Raw genomic sequence first — 22,956 nt, forward strand, 5'->3', positions numbered from 1 at the left:
AGTAGTTTAGAAAAATATTGTTTTGTAAATTAATTAAGATTATATCAACTGAATAGATGTAGACTATGAAAATTAGAGAGATTAGGACTTGCTGAAGATCACAGAACTAATAAATGGTAATGGTAAGACTAGAATCCAAATCTTAGCATATAATTTAGCATTGAATGTCATTTATCTTTTCCACCACATTTATTTTATATAGATATGAAGATTGAGGCCTAGAAAAGTTGTGACCTGACCAAAGTTATGTTAACTAATGTAAATTAACCACTATTAATGTCCAGATTTTAATGCAGACACTTTAATTAGGAATCTATGGTTCTTGGGCAGCTGTTTGGCCCAGTGAATAGAGCACCGGCCTGGAGTCAGGAGTACCTGAGTTCAAATCCAGCCTCAGACACTTAATAATTACTTAGCTGTATGGCCTTGGGCAAGCCACTTAACCCCATTGCCTTGCAAAAAAAATCCTTAAAAAGAAACAACAGAAATCTATGGTTCTTCCTACAGCCTCTAGAAAGAAAATGAGAGAAGAACCAGGAAAAATAGGAAGGAAAAAGGAAAAGATAAATACCATAGGATATCTGACAGGTTGTAGCTAGCTTTGTAACCATAAATCAGCTATGAGCAGGACAAAATGATGGTTGTGCAAAACAAATAGGTCATTAGTGGAAGAAAAGAAAAAACCCGAGATACAAAGAAAATGGTGACAACTTGCTCATGGTTCTCTTTCTTGGGGTCATCTTTTATGTGGACCTCTTCTGTTCTCACAGTATTGACCTTTTTCTATCTTAACTGGGCTACCAAATGGTGCAATGAGTAGATCATTGAACTTGGAGGCAGAAAGATCTGAAATCAAATCCAGCCTCAGATACTTCCTAGCTGCGTGATCCTGGGCAAGTCACTTCATCTTTGCTTCAGTTTTTTCACTCTAAAAGTGGGTTAATATAGTATGTATTTAACATGGAATTAAAGAATTAAATGAGATATTTGTGATCCTCCCTTCTCTCAGTTTAATGGAGACTTAGCTGCTAGCTTGGCAGGATAATAGAATGCTCCTAATCAAATCAGTTCCTCAGTTGGCACTTAAATCATCAAATACTTATTCCTGGTCTATCTACACATAGTTTCTCAATCAGACAACAGATACACATATTCAAGATACTGTTAAGACAGTTTCTGTGGGAGCAGACCCTATTTTTTGAGAAATATGATTTTAGTTAAATTTAATATTAACAAAATATGTTTAGTAAATAATAATGTTTACTTAATGAACTATGTTTAGTAAATTAAATACATAGAATATATTTATTAATTAATCAAGGGGGCTACCATCTACCTATCAGCACCAGCTCATGAATATTTTATTAGTTGATCTTTTGTAGTCATTTTATGATATTCTGATAAATAGAAATGATAATTAATTATCCTTTATATTGTCAAAACTTTAATCTGTGTTTTCCAGACAATGGATTTTTTTTTTCACCAAGAAACTTTTTTAACTTTGCCTTTTCAGTCTGGTGACTGGTGCCAAGAGAGTTTTCAAATTTAAAGAAAAAATTGTCAAATGTGAAAGCAGTGACACATGCCAGAAAGGTTTTGTTTCAACCAGTAAAATTAACGTTTTGTTCAATAAAGTCAAGTTTATTCACCATGAAGTTTTGGGAAATTGTTTATTCCACAAACTTCATTTGCATAGAAACAAACATTTTCAGAATAATATTTTCTTTCATTTGAATTTTTTTATCCTTGCTAGGTATTTTTCTTTGTCTTCCTTTTGTGTGTATATGTTTTTCAACTTTTTTCTCCCTTTTGAATTTCTGTCATCATCATCCGAATTTCTACCAGACTTGAAGAACATCTTACAAATTAGATTTGAAGTGTCTTAAATAGTACATATGATGAGTTCTTGGTTATTGTCTCTGTACATTTAATCCTTTTAGTTCATTAGTGATTTGTAAGGGAACAATATACTATTTCATTGTTGGATATTGTTTTGTGGTTTTTTATTGTTAAACAAATGAAAATATATGCTTCTGCTAGTGATTTTTATCCTTTATCAGTAGATATATTGATTAAAAATGTATTAAAATACATAATTTTCTTTGACAGTTACCCATCTCTTTCTGGATTTGTATGTCATTAGGAGGAGTGAGCTTCAGGGTAAAGTATATATGTAAATTTAGAAAGTCTTTTAAGTGATGAAAGAGATCCCATATTTACTTTACAAATAATTAGAATTTACCTTAGAATTGGAAACACATAGCTATTTGAATATGCAAAGAACCATGTCTATTTTTGAATCTTCTCTTAACTTCACTTGTTGTTATTGATCAGTAGGTATTTGTATGTATCTGGAGGGTTCATGCTATACCAAGAATTATCATTGCTATTCAGAGGGCAGAAAGAAAAGGAGAAAAAGATTAGTTACTTGACTAACCTACTTGAGGGAATAGAAAGATAAACATCAATGGAAGGCATGTAAAAAAATGCCCTTTATTTACCAGGACAGCAAAGAGTGGTTCAGTGCCTTTATTGAGTACTTAATAATAATAAATTTATAATTATAAAGGTTCCTTTTGCCACAGGAAATATGAGGAGAATTGCCTTTGTAATCCAAGACACACATGATAATCACTCACATTTCTTTACTGCTTGATGGTTTAATACAACCTTGCAGAACAGTGAAAATATGGCACTAAAGGGACATTAGAAAAGGCCTCATGTGAGAGGTAGAACTTGAACTGATCTTGGAAATTCTAAGCAGGGATGAAATGGTACGTGATATAGTTAGCCCTTGTGGAACACTCAAACTGGAATTTGAAGGAATTCAAATAGTAAGCCAGTTGGGTCAAAATCCAAATGCCTGTAGGGAAGTAATATATAATGCACTCAAAAAGGTAAATTGGACCCTTTGCTGTAAAGGGTTTTTTTATGTGCAAGATGGAGGAACTTATTTTATTTTAATGGCAGAACTGTGTCTAGGAGCATCATTAAAAAAAGCTCTCTAGGGGTGGCTTGGTGTTGCAGTGGCTAGAGCACTAGCCTGGAGTCAGGAGGACCTGAGTTCAAATGTGACCTTGGGCAAGAAGCTTAACCCCAATGCTTTAAATAAATAAAAAAAAATTTAAAAATCTATAGAGTTTTAGAGGAAGAGAAGACCAGTTGGAGGCAGATGAGGGCCTAAACTTGTATTCTATGAGTGGAAAGGTATGGAAATTTTGAAAGAATCACCATGAAGGTTTTCATTGACTTTTTTAGAACTGGAAGGGACCTTGAGAAAAGGATATTTGGTCTAATCCACTCATTTTAATAGTTGAAGAACCTGAGTTACATTAAAATAAGTGATTTTCTCAAGGATATCCAGCAAATCCAGCAAGGATATCAGAGCCAAGTTCTCTGCTGACACAACCAGTGTACTCTTTTCATTACATCATGCCATCATGATTAGTTAATGTTGATTTTACTTGTAATATGACAATACCTAGATCAGTTGACTTCATTTATAGATATTAATAATGATGTTCAGAATTAAAAACTACAAACTTAATTCTTTTTCTTAGAAATGTTTTCCGGGGCGGCTAGGTGGCATAGTGGATAAAGCACTGGCCGTGGAGTCAGGAGTACCTGGGTTCAAATCCGGTCTTAATAATTACCTAGCTGTGTGCCTTGGGCAAGCCACTTAAACCCGTTTGCCTTACAAAAAAAACCTAAAAAAAAAAAGAAACATTTCCAAAAATCCTAGCATAGGTTTCCTAGATGATAAATTTTCTTGGGTATTTGAGCTTCATCTTGTATACTAGTTCCTCTTTGCTCTTTCTTTCCTCAGTGTTTCTACTTATTAGCACATAGGTAGCACTTTATAAAACTGAATTTCTTTGACTTTATCTCAAGTACAAAAACTAAGGTTATATATTTACAAGTAAAATTAAATTTTAAATTCAAATTTTAAATTTAATTTTGGTTAATTCCTGGGGAGACAGTACAGGTTTTTTTTTGTTTTTGTTTTTTTAATTTATATTTATTTTATTTTTGTACAAATGATTTTTTTATACATTATTGAAATATTCTTTTTTAAGAGTACACATAATACCCCCTCCCCCAAAACTATAGACCCTCATGAGCAATAAAGTAAAGGAAAGATGAAAAAAATTATAATAATAATAATAATATTAATAATAGGGACAGCTAAGTGGCACATTGGATGGAGCACTGGTCCTGGAGTCAGGAACACCCGAGCCCAAATCCGGCCCCAGACAACCCACAATCACCCAGCTGTTTGACCCTTGGCAAGCCACCCCAACCCCACTGCCCTGCAAAAACCAAAAAAAAAAAAAAACCAAATAAAGTAAAACAACAACAACAATAACAATAATGATAGTAATAATGATAATAATAATGATAATAATGATAATAATAATAATAATAATAATAATAATAATAATAATAATAATAATAATAAAGGTGGCCAGGTGGTGCAGTGGACAGAGCACGAGCCCTGGAGTCAGGAGCACCCATGTCCAAATCCAGCCTCAGACACCCAACAGTCACCCAGTTGTGTGACCCCAGGGAAGCCATCCAACCCCATCTAAGCCATCCAACCCCATCCACCCTGCAACACCCCCCCCCCCAAATAACAACAATAATGAAAAATATACTTCAGTCTGTGATCCAACACCAGCTCTGTTGCAGGTGGATCACATTCTTTAGGATAAGTCCATCACAAAAGCTACTTCCATATTTTTCCACTGTTGCCATTACTGATCACAACTCCCTCCATTCATTCCTCCCCACTACCATATACTGTATTTTCTCTCTCTCTCCTTTCACTCTGTTCCTCTCCTTAAATGTGCTGTAGGGTAGCTGAGTGGTACAGCAGACTAATCACTGGCCCTGAGGCCAAGAGGCCCCGAGCCTACCCACTACCCCTAAGGCCCAACAACCACCTGGCCCTGTGGTCCCAGACAGGCCATCCAATCCCAGCCACCTGGAAGAAATTTTTAAAAAATGTGTTATAGCTGACCACTTTCCCCCACAGTCCACCCTCTCCTCCATCACTCACATCCCCCCACCATCCCCTGTCTGTCTTCTCTCCTTCTTATTCTGGATGTCTGTACCCCATTGAGTATATATACTATTTCCTCTCTGAGCCACCTCTGATGAGAGTGAAGGTTCCCTCATTCCCCCTTGCCTTCCCCTCTTCCATATCATTGCAATAACTCATTGTAATAAAAAAAACTTATATGAAATATCTTAGCCTATTCTACCTCTCCTTTCTCTTGCTCCCATTACATTTCCCTTTTAGCCATTGACTCCATTTTAAAAATATATTATATCTTCAAACTCAGCTCTCTCCTGTGCTTCATCTATAAAAGCTCCTTCTACCTGCTCTGTTAAATGAGATGTTTCCTATGAGTATCATCAGTATCATTTTTCTATGCCAGAATATATTTTACCCTTCTCTGCTCACTATGCTTCACATGAGTCCTGTACCTGAAAATCAAATTTTCTCTTCAGCTCTGGGCATTCCAACAGGAACATTTGAAATTCCCCTGTTTCATTGAAAGTCCATCTTTTTCCCTGGAAGAGGACGTTCAGTTTTGCTGGGTAGTTGATTCTCAGTTGTATTCTGAGCTTTTTTGTCTTCCAGAATATTATATTCCAAGCCCTACAAACCATTAATGTAGTTGCTGCTAAGTCCTGTGTGATCCTGACTGCAGCTCTGTGTTCTTCTGGCTGCTTGTAATATTTTTCTCCTTGACTTGGGAGTTCTGGAACTTGTTTATAATATTCCTGGGTTGGGGTTTTTTTTTATCTCTTTCTGGGAGAGATTGGTGGATTCTTTCAATTTCTATTTTGCCCTCTGTTTTTAGGCTAACTGGCGATTTTCCTGTAGGAATTCTTTTAAAAATGATGTCAAAGCTCTTTTCTTGATCATGACTTTCAGGTATCCCAACAATTTTTAAATTATCTTTCCTGAATCTGTTTTCCATATCAGCTGTTTTTTTCAGTGAGATAGTTCACATTTTCTTCTAATTTTTCATTCTTTTGGTTTTTTGAAGTATTGTGTCCTGACTTCTCGTAAAGTCAGCAGCTTCCTTCAGCTCCATTCTAGATCTAAAGGATTTGTTTTCCTCAGAGAGTTTTCTTATCTCTTTTTCCATCTGGCCAATTCTTCTTTTTAAAGCATTCTTCTCCTCAATAACTTTTTGAACTGTTTTATCCATTTGGCCTAAGCCTAACATATTATTTTCTTCAGCATTTTTTTGGATTTCCTTGACTAAGCTGCTGACTTCTTTTTCATGTTTTTCCTGCATCTCTCTCATTTCTTTTCCCAATTTATCTCCTTCATTTGATTTTCAAAATCTTTTTTTGAGCTCTGTCATAGCCTGAGCCCTACTTACATTTTCTTGGGAGTCTTTAGATGCACGAGCTTGGACATCCTCATCTTCTGACTGAGTATTTTGATCCTTCTTGGGATCATAGACAAAGTATTTCTCAATGGTGTTCCTCTTTTTTCTCTGTTTACTCATTTCCCCAGTCTGTTCCTGGTTTGGGGGTGTTTCCTGAGCTTTGGAGTATTATTGGGACACCTCCCCCCACCACAAGGATCTCAGTGTGTGAGGCTCTGTCCTCCCTCCTGGTCTGTGAATGACCATAAGCGCCCCCTCTGCTACGGGGGCCGAGGTGGGGGGGGGCTGCTGTTCAGTGTGGGGACCTAGAGTGTGATCAGGATCTGAATGTGGTCAGAGCCCCAGAGTCCTGTTCCAGGAACAGAGGACAGACCTCAAAAGTCTCTCTCCATTCCCCTATCTAGACTGAGTACTCAAGGCTGAGGGTTCCTTCTTACTGCCTCAGGCTGCTTCTGGTTCCTGGATCTGGGCTGCTGTGGCCAACCTGAGGGCTGGGCTTCATGGGCTAGCTCTAGTGGAGGCCCCTGCTGATCTTCCAAGTTGTGCCTGGTGCTCCCAAGGGTGTAGGTCAGGAAACTGCCCCTGATGCCATGAGCTGTGGCTTCCAGCGTCCTGGGGCTGCCTCCGGGAGGCTGAAGTTCCTTCACTCTGGCGGGCCCCTTTAACCCCATGGAGCTGAGCCTTTCTGCTATTTTCAGGTTACCTTGGGCTGGAGAACTGCCTCACTGGATCTTTCAGGGGGTTCTGTCTCTTGAAAATTAATAAGGACTCTAAGAGAGACTCTTCTCCTGTCACCATCTTGGCTCTGCCCCCCTGAAAGTAGTACAGGTTTTTTAAAATGACGTTTGTTCATCTATTTCCTGAATCTTTTTAGGAGTTTTATTCTAAGAATCTTTAGTTTGGAGATTAGTGGAAGAGGAGAAAATTATGCCACAAAAGAATTTTTGTGTGGAATTTTTCCCCTTTTTTTTTTGATACAATTTTAAATGTGCTAGTTTATTTTGGCTGGTCAAAATTTTTCATTCATAAGATTAAAGGAGTACTAGGACTACATGAGTAGTAAACTTGACCCAATGCTGAGTATAGTGATAAAAGATTCAAGTCAATTGTCTAAAAGTGATTTACCTCACAATGCTCCATAAAATAATTTATATTTGTTTTTAAATCACCTTTTTGGGGGAGAAGCAATGTGATAATAATAGTATTTTATGGTATTTGTGATAATAATTTGTGATAATAGTATTTTATGACCTGCCTCACCTCAGCCCCATGGCAGAGGGGTATGCTTGTGGGTACTGTGCTAATAAATGCTTCACAAATATTATTTCATTTTATCCTTAGAACTACCCAACAACTATTATTGTTTCTATTTTAATTGAGGAAACTGAGACAAACAGAAGTTAAATGACTTACCCAAAGTCATATTGTAGTGTCAGAGATTGGATTAAAATTCAGCTCTTCCTAGATCTACCACCTAGCTGCTTAGCAATGTTTTCATGTTTGTCAGTTAACAGATCTTTAAGGAAAGACCCCATCAGGATATTGTCACATGTTTCTGTTAACTTTGAAAGTATTACTTCCCACATCTGCTTCTTTTAACTCCCTTGCTTTCAGTGGGCAGCAATGGTGAAAAACATCATTTATGTCCTGTAGTCTTTAGTTTCTTGACCAGTTTTTCATCATCAGCAATGCTTCTAGCTTTCTTCTAGCAGTAAAATTCATCTCCATCACAATTTCCAGAAGTAGGTAGTAGTCATCAGACTTGATCGTTCTTGGGTATTCCATATAAATGCTCCATGAAGTTGGTGTTCTTAGCAGATTGATTTAATTATCACTTAACAGTAATTAATTAGCAAGCATTTATTCAGTGCCTAAATATTCCAGGAAGTATGCCAAGTACTAGGAATACAAAAATAAAAAAATTCCTCCCCTCAAGGAGCTATTTTGCAAAGATACAAACATACATACATACATGTATACATGTATGAGCTGAATAGCTTTTCAGAATGTCTGGAAAGGCTTTTTGGCCAATGACATTGTTTAAATAGGGAGGTAGCATAGTCAGATGTGTAATATGGACTAAGACAGCTAGATTGCGCAGTGGATAGAGGGCTGGCCTTGGAGTCAGGAGGCTGGGAGTTGGAATCCAGCCCCAGACATTTACTAGCTGTGTGACCTTAGGCAAGTCACTTAACCCTGATTGCCTCATATCCAGGGCCATCTCCTATCATCCTGATTCATATCTGACCATTGAACCCAGATGACTGTGGGGAAGAAAGTGAAACTGGTGACTTAGCACAGCACAGTACCCCCTCTCAAATTCAATTCATGTGTTTGTCATGGCATCATCTCCCTGATGTTATGATCTTCTTCAAGAATGAAGTACAACCATTGCTATTCCAATATTATGGACTGGAGTGGTGAGAACCTTGCTGTAGTGATATTACTTAGGAGTGGTAAAAGATTAGATGTAGTGAGATCATTGGGACTCAATTAAGACTGTAGCTCTGTGTGTATGTATGAAGAGATGAGATCAGATATGTAAGCAATATTATGAAGGTGGAAACAACAAAATTTTTCAACTAATTGGATATGTGGAATGAGGGAATATGGAAAGACTAAGATAATATTGGAATTAAAAACCTGGGAAACAGAAAACATAAGAGTGCTTTTGATAGAAATCATGAAGTTTAGAAATGAAAAGACTATTCTTTTGAAAAATTTTATATTTTACTTTTTCTAATTACATGTTAATAATTTTTACCCTTTTTTCAAACTATCTTGTTCTAAATTCTCTCCCTCTTTTTCTGCTTTTCTACATCCTTGAGAAGGCAAACAATTTGATATAGATTTTGCATGAGTAGTCATGCAAAGCATATTTCCATATTAGCCATGTTGTAAAAGAGACAAAAAAGATAAGATTTTTTTTTAAAAAAAAAGGTATGTTTTGATCTGAAAGTGGATAGAATTTTTTATTATAAGACTTTTGGAATTGTCTTGGATCTTTGTAACGCCAAGAATAGCTAAGTCATTCACAGTTGATCATTATATAATATTGCTGTTACTATATACAGTGTTGTATTGATTGTGCTCACTTCATTTTGCATAATTTTTTTTTATTTAAGTCAATGGGATTAAGTGACTTGCCCAGAGTCACACAGCTACGCAATTATTAAGTGTCTGAGTTTGAATTTGAACTTGAGTTCCTCATGACTTCAAGTTTGGTGTTCTATCCACTGCGCCACCCTTTGCATAAATTTTTATAAGTCTTCCCAGGTTTTTCTGAAACCATCCTGCTTGTCATTTTTTACAACTCTGTAATATTTGATCACAATTATATCCCTCAGTTTCTTTAGACCACTTGAACATTTAGGTCCTTTTCCTTTTAAAAAAATTTTTTTTGGGGGGGGCGGCGCATTTCTGTAAGGCAATGAGGTTAACGTTACACAGCTAAGTAAGTATTAAGTGTCTAAGGCTGGATTTGAACTCTTGACTCGAGGGACTGTGCTCTATCTGATGTGCCACCTAGCTGACCCCCTTTTTAAATAAAAAAAATTCTCTACTGGACATAGACCTAGTGGTAGTATTGCTGGGTCCAAGGTTTGCAGTTTATATCCCTCTGGAAATAGTTCCAAATTGCTCTTCAGCTGGTTGAATTAGTTCACAGCTCTACTAAGAGTGCATTAGTGTTCTAAGTTCTCCATATCCCCTCCAACATATGTCATTTTCTGTCATATTAGCCAATCTGATATATGTGAGCTGGTTCCTCAGAATTGTCTTAATTTGAATTTCTTGAATCAATAGTGATTTTAGACCATTTTCTTCACTTTGATTTCTTCTTCTGAAAACTGCCTTTTTTCCCCCTTTAACAATTTATCAATTGGGGAGTGACTTGTATTCTTATAAATTTAACTCAGTTCTCTATATTTGAGAAATAAGGTCTTTTTTTTTAAGGTTTTTGCAAGGCAAATGGAGTTAAGTGGCTTGCCCAAGGCCACACAGCTAGGTAATTATTAAGTGTCTGAGACTGGATTTGAACCCAGGTACTCCTGATTCCAAGGCTGGTGCTTTATCCACTATGCCACCTAGACCCGTTTTCTAGCAGTTTTTGTCAAATAATGAACTCTTGTCTTAAAAGCTTGGAGTTTTGAGTTTGCTTAAACAATGAATTACTGAGGTCATTTACTACTGTGTAAAGGTGTAACTAATCTGTTCTACTGATCCACCACTATTTCTTCACCAATATCAGATTGTTTTGATGATGACCTTCTTTCCCCCTCTTTTTGATACCATTGATATTCTTGACTTTTTGTCCCTCCAGATGAATTTTGTTATTTTTTTCTATCTCTATAAAATAATTTTTAAGTAGTTTGACCTCTATGGCAGATAATAAATAAATTATTTTAGGTAGAATTGTCATATTTTTATTATATTGAGTCAGCCTACCCATGAGCAATTAATAGTTCTTCAGTTCTTTAGATCTGTCTTTAATTGTCTGAAAAGTATTATGTAATTTTGTTCATGTAATTCCTGGGTTTGTCCTGGCAGGTAGATTTCTTAGATATGTTTGAACACCTATGGTTAGTTAGGTATGATGAGTTTGATAAGCCAGCAAAGAAGACTGAGAAGGAGTAGTTAAATAAATGGCAATCCAGAAAGTAGTAGTAGTAGTAGTGTCACAGAGACAAACCTGAGAGTTTCCGAGAAGTAGAAGTGTTGAGTGATATCTGTAAGGGATCCCTATTGTGATCCACAAAGAGCAGATACTTCTAGGTTAACCTCACAAGGGATGGCTGTCATGGGAGGGAGAACCCTAGTTCTGGAGTCAAAACTATTTCAGCTCAAGTCAAGACCTTCGGCCTTTACTAGTGTAGGTTCCTGGGCAAGTTATTGGACCTCTCTTTGAGTCAGTTGCCCTCATCAAGAAAATGGGAGTGTTGGTTTAATGACCTCTAAGATCTCTTCCATCTCTTCAGTCATTATCCTACCATTCCTTATTGCTAAATTTTTCCAAAATATGTCACTGGAATTACAGTATATTTTGGCCATTTGAGCCTATTTTAATATGGCAGTTCTGTTCCATGATTTAAAGAGGAGTTAGTGTTATCCTGGGATTCTGAAGGAATACTATAGTAAGAGCTATAGCTATAGCTTTTGTTGTAGCTTTCTTAATGATTAAAGACATTTTATTGTAATTTATTTAAATTTAAATGTATTCAGATTCCTAGATGGAAATGAAAAGTTATTATGGGACAGTGGTATAGGAATTTAGTAGATGAACCTAACTCAGGAACAAAATGAGATACTTGTAGGTTATTCAATAGTTTATAAAAGGAGATATACTGAGCCTTAGCACAGAAAATATACAATGATTTTTCTCTGTTACGTATATTTTACAAATACTATCACATTTGGTCCTTATTATAGCACTGCAAGGTAGGTGCTTTTGTAATCCATATGCAGTTGGAAAGCTGACGTATGAGAAAACTGAGAGGCAAAAAGGTCAAATGACTTGCCCAGCATCACAACCAGTAAATGTCTGAGCCTGGATCCTAGGCTTCAGACATTGGATATTTTGTGTAAGAAACAGTAAGAAGAGCAATATGACTAGCCTGTAGAATGTATGAAGAATGCTAATCTTTAATGGATTGGAAAAAGAGGTTGAAATCAGGCCTTTAAGGGTTTTAAATGATAGACTGAGGGATTAAAATTTAGAGATTCTAGAGTTTCTTGGAAAAATTTGAGAGCTGCTAATGGCCTCAGTGATCTTTTCATTCATCTTGAATCCTAAAGGAATACACAGTGTACCATACTTGACAAGTGGTCATCCAACCTCCACTTGAAAACTTTCCTTTAAAGATCCTCTAGAGGCAGCTCTTTCTACTTTTGAATGACTTTAATTATTGAGTTCTTCCTCATCTCAGACTAAACATCTCTACTTTGTTCACCTGATCCTCATATGACATAGACTTCAGGCTCTGATCTGCCCTGGCTGTCCCTCTTAGAATGTCCTCTCTAGCTTATCAGTGTTAAACTGTCACCCAGGGGAATGTGACATATGACTAACTCTGTACTTTAGAAAAACAATTTTGGCAGCTGTGTAGAGAATGGATTACATCAGGGAGGAAACGGTAAGAAGCCATTAGAGAATTAAGGCAGAAGATGATTAGGGCCTCAACTGGTGTGATTGCCAAGAAGAGGTTGTGAGAAATGTGGAATTACAACTGTCATCACTTGACAACTGATTGGTAAAGGGGTATGAATGAGAAAGAATGAATGACCTTAGATTATGAACCTAGGCAACTAGGAGGATAGTGCTACTTTATTTTTTCTTCTATTTATTTCAAAATTTATTTATTTTTTCTGATTTCATGTAAAGATGATTTTCTTTTTCTTTTTTTTATTAAATATATTATTTGAGTTTTACAATTTCCCCCCATTCTTACTTCCCTCCCCCATCCTCCCACGGAAAGCAATCTGTCAGTCTTTACTTTGTTTCCATGGTGTGCATTGATTCAAATTGAGTGTGATGAGAGAGAAATCATATCCTTAAGGAAGAGACAAAAAGTCTAAGAGATAACAAGATCAGGCAATAAGATATGTTTTTTCCCCCTAAATTAAAGGGAATAGTCCTCGAACTTTGTTCAAACTTCATGGCTCTTTATCTGGATACAGATAGCACTCTCCTTTGCAGACAGCCCATTTTAACATGGCAGTTCTGTTCCATGATTGTTGCACTGATGGAATGAGCAAGTCCTTCATGGTTGAACATCACCCCCATGTTGTTGTTAGGGTGTACAGTGTTTTTCTGGTTCTGCTCATCTCACTTAGCATTAGTTCATGCAGATCCCTCGAGGCTTCCTGAAATCCTGTCACTCCTGGTTTCTAATAGAACAATAGTGTTCCATGACATACATATACCAGAGTTTGCTAAGCCATTCCCCAGTTGAAGGACATTTACTTGATTTCCAATTTTTTGCACCACAAACAGGGCTGCTAAGAATATTTTTGTACAAGTGATAATTTTACCCTTTTTCATCATCTCTTCAGGGTATAAACCCAGTAGTGGTATTGCTGGGTCAAAGGGTATGCTCATTTTTGTTGCCCTTTGGGCATAGTTCCAAATTTCTTTCCAGAAAGGTTGGATGAGTTCACAGCTCCACCAACAGTGTAATAGTGTCCCAGATTTCCCACAACCCTTCCAACAATGATCCTTTCTGGTCATATTGGCCAGTCTGAGAGGTGTGAGGTGGTACCTCAGAGAAGCTTTAATTTGCATTTCTCTAATAATTAATGATTTCGAGCAGTTTTTCATATGACTATGGATTGCTTTTATCTCCTCATCTGTAAATTGCCTTTGCATATCCTTTGACCATTTGTCAATTGGGGAATGGCTTTTTGTTTTTAAAAGTATGACTCAGTTCTCTGTATATTTTAGAAATGAGTCCTTTGTCAGGATAATTAGTTGTAAAGATTGTTTCCCAATTTACTACATTTCTTTTGATCTTGGTTACAGTGCTTTTATCTGTGCAAAAGCTTTTTAATTTAATGTCATTGAAATCATCTAGTAGGTTTGGTGATGTTCTCCAACTCTTTCTTAGTCATAAACTGCTCCCCTTTCCATAGATCTGACAGGTAAACTAGTCCTTGATCTTCTAATTTGCTTATAGTATTGTTTTTTATGTCTAAATCCTGTAACCATTTGGATCTTATCTTGGTAAAGGGTGTTAAGTGTTGGTCTAATCTCAGTTTCTTCCATACTAATTTCCAGTTTTCCTAGCAGTTTTTATCAAAGAGGGAGTTTTTGTCCCAATAGCTGGACTCTTTGGGTTTATCAAACAGCAGATCACTATAATTATCTCCTGCTTTTACACCTAGTCTATTCCACTGGTCCATCACTCTGTTTCTTAGCCAATACCAAACAGTTTTGATGACTGATGCTTTATAATATAATTTTAGATCAGGTATGGATAAGCCCCCTTCTTTTGTACTTTTTTTCATTAAGCTCCTGGAAATTCTTGACTTTTTTATTTCTCCATATGCATTTACTTACAATTTTTTTCTAACTCATTAAAGTAACTTTTTAGAATTTTGATTGGTAAGGCACTAAACAGGTAGTTTAGTTTTGGTAGAATTGTCATTCTTATTATATTAGCTCTACCTATCCATGAGCAGTTGATATTTGCCTAGTTATTTAAATCTGATTTAATTTGTGTGAGAAGTGTTTTATAATTGTATTCAAAAAGTTTCTGAGTCTAGCTTGGCAAATAGACTTCCAGGTATTTTATATTGTCTGAGGTTACTTTGAATGGGATTTCTTTTTCTAGCTCTTCCTGTTGTATTTTCCTAGACATATATAGAAAAGTTTTTAAAAGGATTTATGAGGCTTATTTTATATCCTGCAGCTTTGCTAAAATTGCTAATTGTTTCCAGTAGTTTTTTGGATGATTTCTTGGGATTCTCTGGGTAGACTATCATGTCATCTGCAAAGAGTGAGAGTTTTGTCTCTTCCTTCCCAATTCTAATTCCTTCAATTTCTTTTTCTTCTCTAATTGCTGAAGCTAACATTTCTAATACAATATTGAATAGTAGTGGAGAATAACGGGCATCCTTGTTTCACCCCTGATCTTATTGGGAGTGCCTCTAGCCTCTCCCCATTGAATATAATGCTTGTTGATGGTTTCAGATAGATACTGCTTATCAGTCTAAGGAACAATCCATTTATTCCTACACTCTCTAGTGTTTTTAGTAGGAATGATGCTGTATTTTGTCAAAAGTTTTTTCAGCATCTATTGATATGATCATATAATTTCTGATAGGTTTGTTGTTGATATAATCAAGTATACTAACAGTTTTTCTAATATTGAACCAACCCTTCATTCCTAGGATAAATCCTACTTGATCATAATATATTATCCTAATGATAACTTGTTGTAATCATTTTGCTAAGATTTTATTTACGATTTTTGCATCTATATTCATCAGGGAAATAGGTCTATAATTTTCTTTCTCTGTTTTAACTCTTCCTGGTTTAGGTAGCAGCACCATATTGGTTTCATAGAAAGAGTTAGGCAGAGTACCATCTTTCCCTATTTTTCTGTTTTCTTTCTTTTTTTTTTTTTTGCAAGGCAATGGGGTTAAGTGGCTTGCCCAAGGCCACACAGCTAGGTAATTATTAAGTGTCTGAGACCGGATTTGAACTCAGGTACTCCTGACTCCAGGGCCTCCCCCTTTCCCTATTTTTCCAAAGAGTTTATATAGAATTGGAAACAATTGTTCCTTAAATGTTTGGTAGAACTCACTTGTGAATCCACCCGACCCTGGAGATTTTTTCTTATGCAGTTCAGTGATGGCTTGTTAAATTTCTTTTTCTGAGATAGGGTTGTTTAGGTATTTAATCTCCTCTTCATTTAACCTGGGCAATTTATATTTTTGTAAATATTCATCCATTTCAGTTAGATTATCAAATTTATTGGCATAGAGTTGGGCAAAATAATTTCGAATTATTACTCTAATTTCTTCCTCATTGGTGGTGAGTTTACTTTTTTTCATTTATGATACTATCAATTTGGTTTTCTTTTTTTTTAAATCATATTAACCAGAGGTTTATCAATTTTATTGGTTTTTTCACAATACCAACTTTTGGTTTTATTGATAAATTCAATAATTTTTTTTGCTTTTGCTTTTATTAATTTCTCCTTTAATTTTTAGGATTTCTAATTTGGTATTTAACTGGGGATTTTTAATTTGTTCTTTCTCTAATTTTTTTAGTTGCATGTTTAGTTCATTGATTTCCTTTTTCTCCAATTTATTCATTTTAGCATTTAAAGCTATAAAATATCCCCTGAGAGCTGCTTTGAGTGAATCCCATAGGTTTTGGTATGTTGTTTTATTATTGTCATTATCTAGGATAAAATGGTTAATTCTTTCTATAAATGGTTTTTTGGTCCACTTATTCTTTAAAATGATGTTATTCAGTTTCCAATTGGTTCTGAGTCTATATCTTCTTGGCCCAGTATTGCATATGACTTTTATTGCATTGTGATCTGGGAAAGATGTATTCACTATTTCTTCCTTTCTGCAGTTGATCAATATGTTTTTATGTCCTAGTACATGGTCAGTTTTTGTATAAATTCCACGTAATGCAGCAAAAAAGGTATAGTCCTTTCTATCCCCATTCAATTTCCTCCATAAGTCTACCATATTTAGTTTTTCTAACAATCTTTTTACCTCCTTAACTTCTTTCTTGTTTAGTTTATGATTCGATTTATCTAGATGTGAGAGTGGAAGGTTGAGGTCTCCCACTAGTAGAGTTTTGCTGTCTGTGTCTTCCTGTAGTTCTTTCAGCTTCTCCTCTAAGAATTTGGATGCTGTCCCACTGGGTGTATATATATTCAGTATTGAAATAACTTTATTGTCTATGGTACCTTTTAGGAGAATAAAGTTTCCTTCCTTATCTCTTTTAATGCTATCTATTTTTGCTGCTGCTTTGTCTGAGATAAGGATTGGTATCCCTGCTTTTTTTACTTCAGCTGAAGCAAAATATATTTTGCTGCAACCTTTTACCTTTACTCTATATGTATCTCTCTCTGCTACAAATAAGTTTCTTGTAAGCAGCATATTGTAGGATTCTGGTTTTTAATCCACTCTGCTATTCGTTTAAGTTTTAAAGGAGAGTTCATCTCATTCACATTCAAAGTTATGATGACTAATTCTTTATTGTCCTCTGTGCTTTCTTCCCTCTGTTTGTATTTCCCCCTTTCCCCCCCACCCTTTATGCATATTCCCCAGTATTTTGTTTCTGAATACCACCCCTTCAGTGTGTTTTCCCTCCTATATCACCCCTCCCCTTTCTTTCCCCCTTTCCCTTTTTCCCTTTTCCCTTTCCTTCCTTTTTTTAGTTCCCCCTTTTTCCCCACTGCCCCTCCCTTTCTGTCCCCCCTCCCCTTTTCCCCTTTTAATACTTGAAAGGTTAGATGTTTTTTAATTTAACTAAGTATGTATAACTTGACTTTAAGCCAAGTCTGATGAGAAGAAGATTCAGGTGTTTCTCATCTCCCTTCTTCCCCTCTATTACCATAGGTATTTTGTACCTCTTAGTGTAATGAGATTTACCCCATTCAATCCCCTCCCTCCTCCTGTCTCCTTCCTGTCCCCCTTTTTAAGGAGGTAGTGCTTTTTAGACCATTCTAAGTCTTAGAAAATTCTGAGTATCTGTCACTTCTAGCTAAGTACATTCTATCTAGTAGAGTTAAAATTCTCGAGAGTTATTAGAGTCTTTCTCTCAAGTGGGGTTAAAGCCAGTTACATCCCATTGGATAGCAGTCTCATGGATAGGTCATGAATGTCCATCACCTCTGGCTAGGTATATTCTCTCTGTTAGAGTTACAATTCTCAAGATTTATGAAAATCTTTTTCCCCATGCTGAAATATAACCAGTTTCAACTTATTGAATAGCAGATTTTTTTCTTTTACTGCCCCCCCCCTTTAACCTTTTCATGTGTCTCTTGAACCTCCTGTTTGATTTCCAAATTTTCTATTTAGCTATGGTCTTTCCATTAGGAATTTTTGGAGTTCTTCCATTTCGTTAAATGTCCATCTTTTTCCCCTGGAAGAGAAGGCTCAGCTTCATGGGATAGTAGATTCTTGGCTGCGTTCCAAGCTCCCTTGCTATTCGAAATATCTCCTTCCAGGCCCTTTGCTCCCTTAATGTTGATGCAGCCAGGTCCTGAGTGATCCTTACTGTGGATCCTTGATATTTAAATTGTTTCTTTCTGGCTGCTTGCAGGATTTTCTCTTTTATCTGATAGTTCTGGAATTTGGCTGCAGCATTCCTTGGTGTTTTCATTTTAGGATCTTTTTCTGGAGGGGATTGATGTATTCTTTCAGTATCTCCTTTGTCCTCTGATTCCATGATATCAGGGCAGTTTTCCATCACTAGATCTTATAATATTAAGTCCAGGCCTTTTTTCTCTTCAATGTTTTCAGGAAATCCAATAATTCTCAGCTTAACCCTTCTTGACCTAATCTCGAGGTCAGTGGTTTTGCTGATGAGGTATTTTACATTTTCTTCTATTTTTTAAATTTTTTGATTTTTGTTTAACTGGCTCTTGCTGTCTCATGGAGTCATTAGTTTCTGTAGACTCCATTCTTTTTTTGGGGGGAGGAGTTTTCTTCATTAACCTTTTGCATCTCCTTTTCCAGTAGGTCAATTCTACTTTTGAAAGAGCTTTCCATTTGACCAGTTGAGGTTTTGAGAGAATTATTTCCTTTTTTTCTTTTGCCCAATTGAGGATCTGAGAGATTTATTCTCATTTTGTATTTGTCCAATTGTATTTTCTAAGGATTTGTTTTCTTGTTACAAGGTATTAATTGTCTCTCCCAAATTTTCCGGTTGATTTTTAAACTCCTTATTTCTTCAAGGAAGTCTTTCTGTGCTGAAGACCAGATTGTATTTTCCTCAGAGGTTCTAGGTCTCTCTGAGTTAGGGTCTTTTCCTTCCAAGAATTTTTCTATGGATCCACCTTTCCGCTGACCCTTCTTCATTTTGCTGAGACCTGAGTTTTGGAGGGGCTGGTTCACAGGGGCTTGGGATCACTAAAGGCTTTATTCCCTGAGTGCAGTTTCTCAGCTGGCCAGTAGGAGGTGCTGGTTGCTTTCTCTGGAGTGTCTGTGACCTTGATTGAGGCCTTCTCCCTTAGCTTGAAGGGAGGAGTTGGAACTATTGAATCCTTTTGCCTTCAATCAGTGGCGGGCTTTACCCTGGCCTGAGGTCATTCCTCAGCTGGGCTGGTTCTTGTGCTCACACACCTGGGCCTGAGGCAGAAGTAGTTTGCAATTGTTTGTTCTGGGAAGGGGTCTCAGCAGCAATGGCCTCTTGGGCTCAGAGTTCCTCAGACCAGAGGAGCCCAGGGATGGTGTCCGCAGCTATCCTGCACCGGAACTCCCCCCCCCAGCCCTGTTGGCAAGCTCCAGAGGGTCAGCGAGCTTCTGCTCGCCCCACCGCTGATTCAGCAGGTCCAGCTCTTGGGCCCTTAGACTCCCCGGCTCCAATTCAGCTGCTAATCTGGCAGATCCCAGGCTGATCTGCCCTCTGCACCCAGACTCACCCACCTGAATTCACCCAGTGCTGCTGAGGGAGACAAATCCTGAGGTAGATGTTCTTTCTCTTTCCTTTTCTTTCTGGGTTTTGTGGGTCAGATTTCTGTTAAGAGGTTTATTTCATATGATAGATGGGGAAAGATCAGGAGACTTTAGAACTGTGCCTGTCTTCTCTCCACCATCTTGGCCGGAAGTCCTAAAGATGATTTTCAGCATTCATTTTTGTACTCCCCCCAACTCTTCCTTCCCCCCACCCTAAGATAGCAAGTAATCTGATATACATGTAGAATCGTGTTACATATATTTCCATATTGGTCATGCTGTCAAAGAAGAATAAGAACAAAAGAGAAAAACTAGGAGAAGGCAAAAACAAATTTAAAACAGTGAAAATATTCTTTGATCTGCATTCAGACTCCATAGTTCATTCTCTGGATATGGATGGCATTTTCCATCACAAGTTTTTTAGAACTGTCCTTAATTGCTGTTTTGCTGAGAAGAGCTTAGTCTAGTTGATCATCTCACAGTATTGTTATTAATGTGTACATTGTTATTAATGTGTGCATCAATGCATGTAAGTCTTTCCAGGCTTTTCTGAAATCTGCTCGTAATTTCTTACAATGGATCACATTCATATACCACAATTTGTTCAACTGATTCCTCAGTTGATTGGCATCCCCTCAGTTTCCAATTCTTTGCCACCACAAAAAGAACAGCGATGAGTATTTTTATACATGTGAGTCTTTCCTTTTTTTTTTTTTTTTTTTTCTTTCTTTAGGTAAGACCTAGTAGTGATCTTTCTGTATCAAAGGGTATGTTGCCCTTTGGGCAGAATTACACATTGCTCTCCAGAATGTTTGGATTAGTTCACAACTCCACCATCAGTGCATTAATGTTCCAGTTTTCCTACGTCCCCCCCCGCCCAACCACCATCATTTCCCTTTTCTGTCATATTAGCTCATATTAGCTCATCTGATAGTTGTGAGGTGCTACTTTAAACAGAAAAAGAAAGAGTCAGAGTATGAATTGGTTTTGGGAGGAAAATAATTAATTCATTTAGAATCTGAGCTTTTGAGGGCAAGGCCTTTGTTTTTCCCTTTCTTTATATTTCTAGTTCTTAATACTGTTGTTGTTCAGTCATTTCCACCTGACTCTTGGTGACCCACCCCATTTGAAATTTTCTTTGTAAAGACACTGGAATGGTTTGCCATTTCCTTCCCCAGCATATATTACATATAAGGAAACTGAAACAAATAGGGTGAAATGACTTGCCCAGGGTCACAGAACAAGTAAGAATCTGAGGCCAGCTTTGAACACAGGAAGATGAATCTCCTACCCCAGGCCTGGAACTCTATCTCTGTCACCATGTAGCTGCCCCCACCACTTAGGGCAATACAAGAGGACATGTTGAATAGATGTTTGCTGACTTGACTTCTGGATACATTGAGCTTAGACAGTTTTTAAACATTGAGTTCGAAATGTTCAATGAGCAGTTGGCAGAGAGGGCAAACACACAGGCAAGCTCTGTAAATGAGTAAAGGTTCTGAGGAGGAAAAAGCAAGGATCTAGGATATGGGAATGATTAAGAGTAATTTGACTGGCAAGCAAGTCACATAAATCCAGAGCAGATAAAATGGATATGTTTTCAACATTCCAGGTGCATCCTGTGACTTTTCGCATTTACTCCTTAAAGGAGCTTACCTGGGTAGGATTTCATGTCATTGTGTCACTGTCTTCTTTAGAACATGGTATCCAGGATTGAATGATATTCTCTGTATAATCTGACCAAAACAGATTATCTGGCATTAATTGATACTCTTTTTTTTGACTAATTCTTTTTTAGACCTCATTGACTTTTGTTAGCTATCCAGAGAATGATGGTTTGTTTTAAACCTTGAGGATGGTTGCTAATGGTATATATTAGTGCCAAATAATTGACCCATTATTTATTTTTGTTAAACATTTCCCAGTTATATTTAAGGCTGGGTAGGACCCCATTTGAGAATTTAATATCTCTAGTTTAGGGGCAGGTAGGTGGCGCAGTGGATAAAGCACCAGCCCTGGAGTCAGGAGTACCTGGGTTCAAATCTGGTTTCAGACACTTAATAATTATATAGCTGTGTGGCCTTGGGCAAGCCACTGAACCCCATTTGTCTTGCAAAAACCTAAAAAAAATTCTCTAGTTTAGATCATAGTCTGTAGGAAAAAGACTTTGTCTTCAGAAACAAAGGTTAGCAATTATCCTTCTGATAATCACAACCCTGAAGTATCATATAATTCAGCCTGGGACACCACATTTTAAGACAAAAGTTCAATTCAGCAAATAAGTCACTGGAGTACTTACTAGAGATGACCAGGAATCATTAGGGGACTCGGAACCATATAGCCATATTTCACTGTACTTCAATTTGCCATCCTGTTTGTCTGTCACACTTATCCTCCTAAGCCAGCTCCCTATCTGCCTGACACCATAGACCTGCTCTTTCCCACTTGGGTCAGTGTCTTCCATTGCAGACCCACATTCACTCATTTTTGCGGTGTCAGCCCTAACACCTAACCCTCTAGAGCAATGGACTTGAACTGTGTAAGCCAGACCACTGCTGGATTAACCAACTAATTTGTGCTTTAGCTTTTTGCCACCTCTTCTTACCTTTCTTAGCTTTCTACCTACTCAAAAAAAATTCTGTTTTTTTGCATTGTGTACTTCAATATGTATTGTCTTTCTTTGTGATATGTAAACTCAACGAAAGGATTATTTTTTTAAACATGTTCCCATTGCTTAGCATAAAACCTGTACCTAGTAAGTTTCTAATATGTATCCACCTATTCATGCATTCCCCTATTCTTTCATTCATTTATTCATAAAAAGTACCAGTTGAAGAACTGTGGATGGCTTAGATCGGTTTTTAGCTGGATTCAAATATATGAAAGACTTTCTAATAGAATAGAGATTAGAATTCTTATTCTTTCTCCAAAAGGAAGAACCAGTGCAAGTACAGTAGACTAGATTTTGCAAGGAGGGAGACATAATTATGACATTTACATAGAAGAGAATTTCCAAACAGTGTAAGTTATCTGTGTTGCTTTAAAAAGTTTAAGAAACATAGTTCTTGGTAATTTAATAATTTTATTAATATCAACCTGTTTATTAATAAAGGATGATAATTTGTCCAACTCTCTTACACCAAAGATCCCTGATGGCAGTGGGCTCACAGCTTAGCTTACATGTCCTTTTGAAGAGAAAATGTTCTTGAGAGGTGCCAAGCATTCTAGTTAATATAATGGGAAGTGGGTTATATTAAAATGAAAGACTTGGGTATATGACTTTTGACATTTCATTGACCGAGATTTGGATGATTTGTCTTAACAAAATGGAGAATCAATATTTTCTCAGACATGTCTGAGCACAATGAGTAAGAATATATTCATTAGCTCCAAATTAGTATTT

The 22,956-nt window shown here is 36.8% G+C and overlaps 1 protein-coding gene across 7 annotated transcripts in view; it reads left to right on the forward strand.

Annotated features, from left to right (window-relative positions):
• Positions 1–22,956, forward strand: part of SWT1 (SWT1 RNA endoribonuclease homolog) — a 137,567-nt gene that overhangs the window by 84,289 nt on the left and 30,322 nt on the right. The window contains exon 17 of one of the 7 annotated variants that reach the window (XM_074222230.1): positions 2,110–2,160. The exons of the other annotated variants lie outside the window; for them this stretch is intronic. Coding sequence (XP_074078331.1) covers positions 2,110–2,143 — 34 coding nt within the window. The 3' untranslated portion in view covers positions 2,144–2,160. The remainder of the gene's footprint in view (positions 1–2,109; positions 2,161–22,956) is intronic. 7 annotated transcript variants of the gene reach the window in all.

The sequence above is a fragment of the Macrotis lagotis genome, chromosome 2 (genome assembly GCF_037893015.1).
Source record: "Macrotis lagotis isolate mMagLag1 chromosome 2, bilby.v1.9.chrom.fasta, whole genome shotgun sequence".
NCBI classification, from domain to species: Eukaryota; Metazoa; Chordata; class Mammalia; order Peramelemorphia; family Peramelidae; genus Macrotis; species Macrotis lagotis.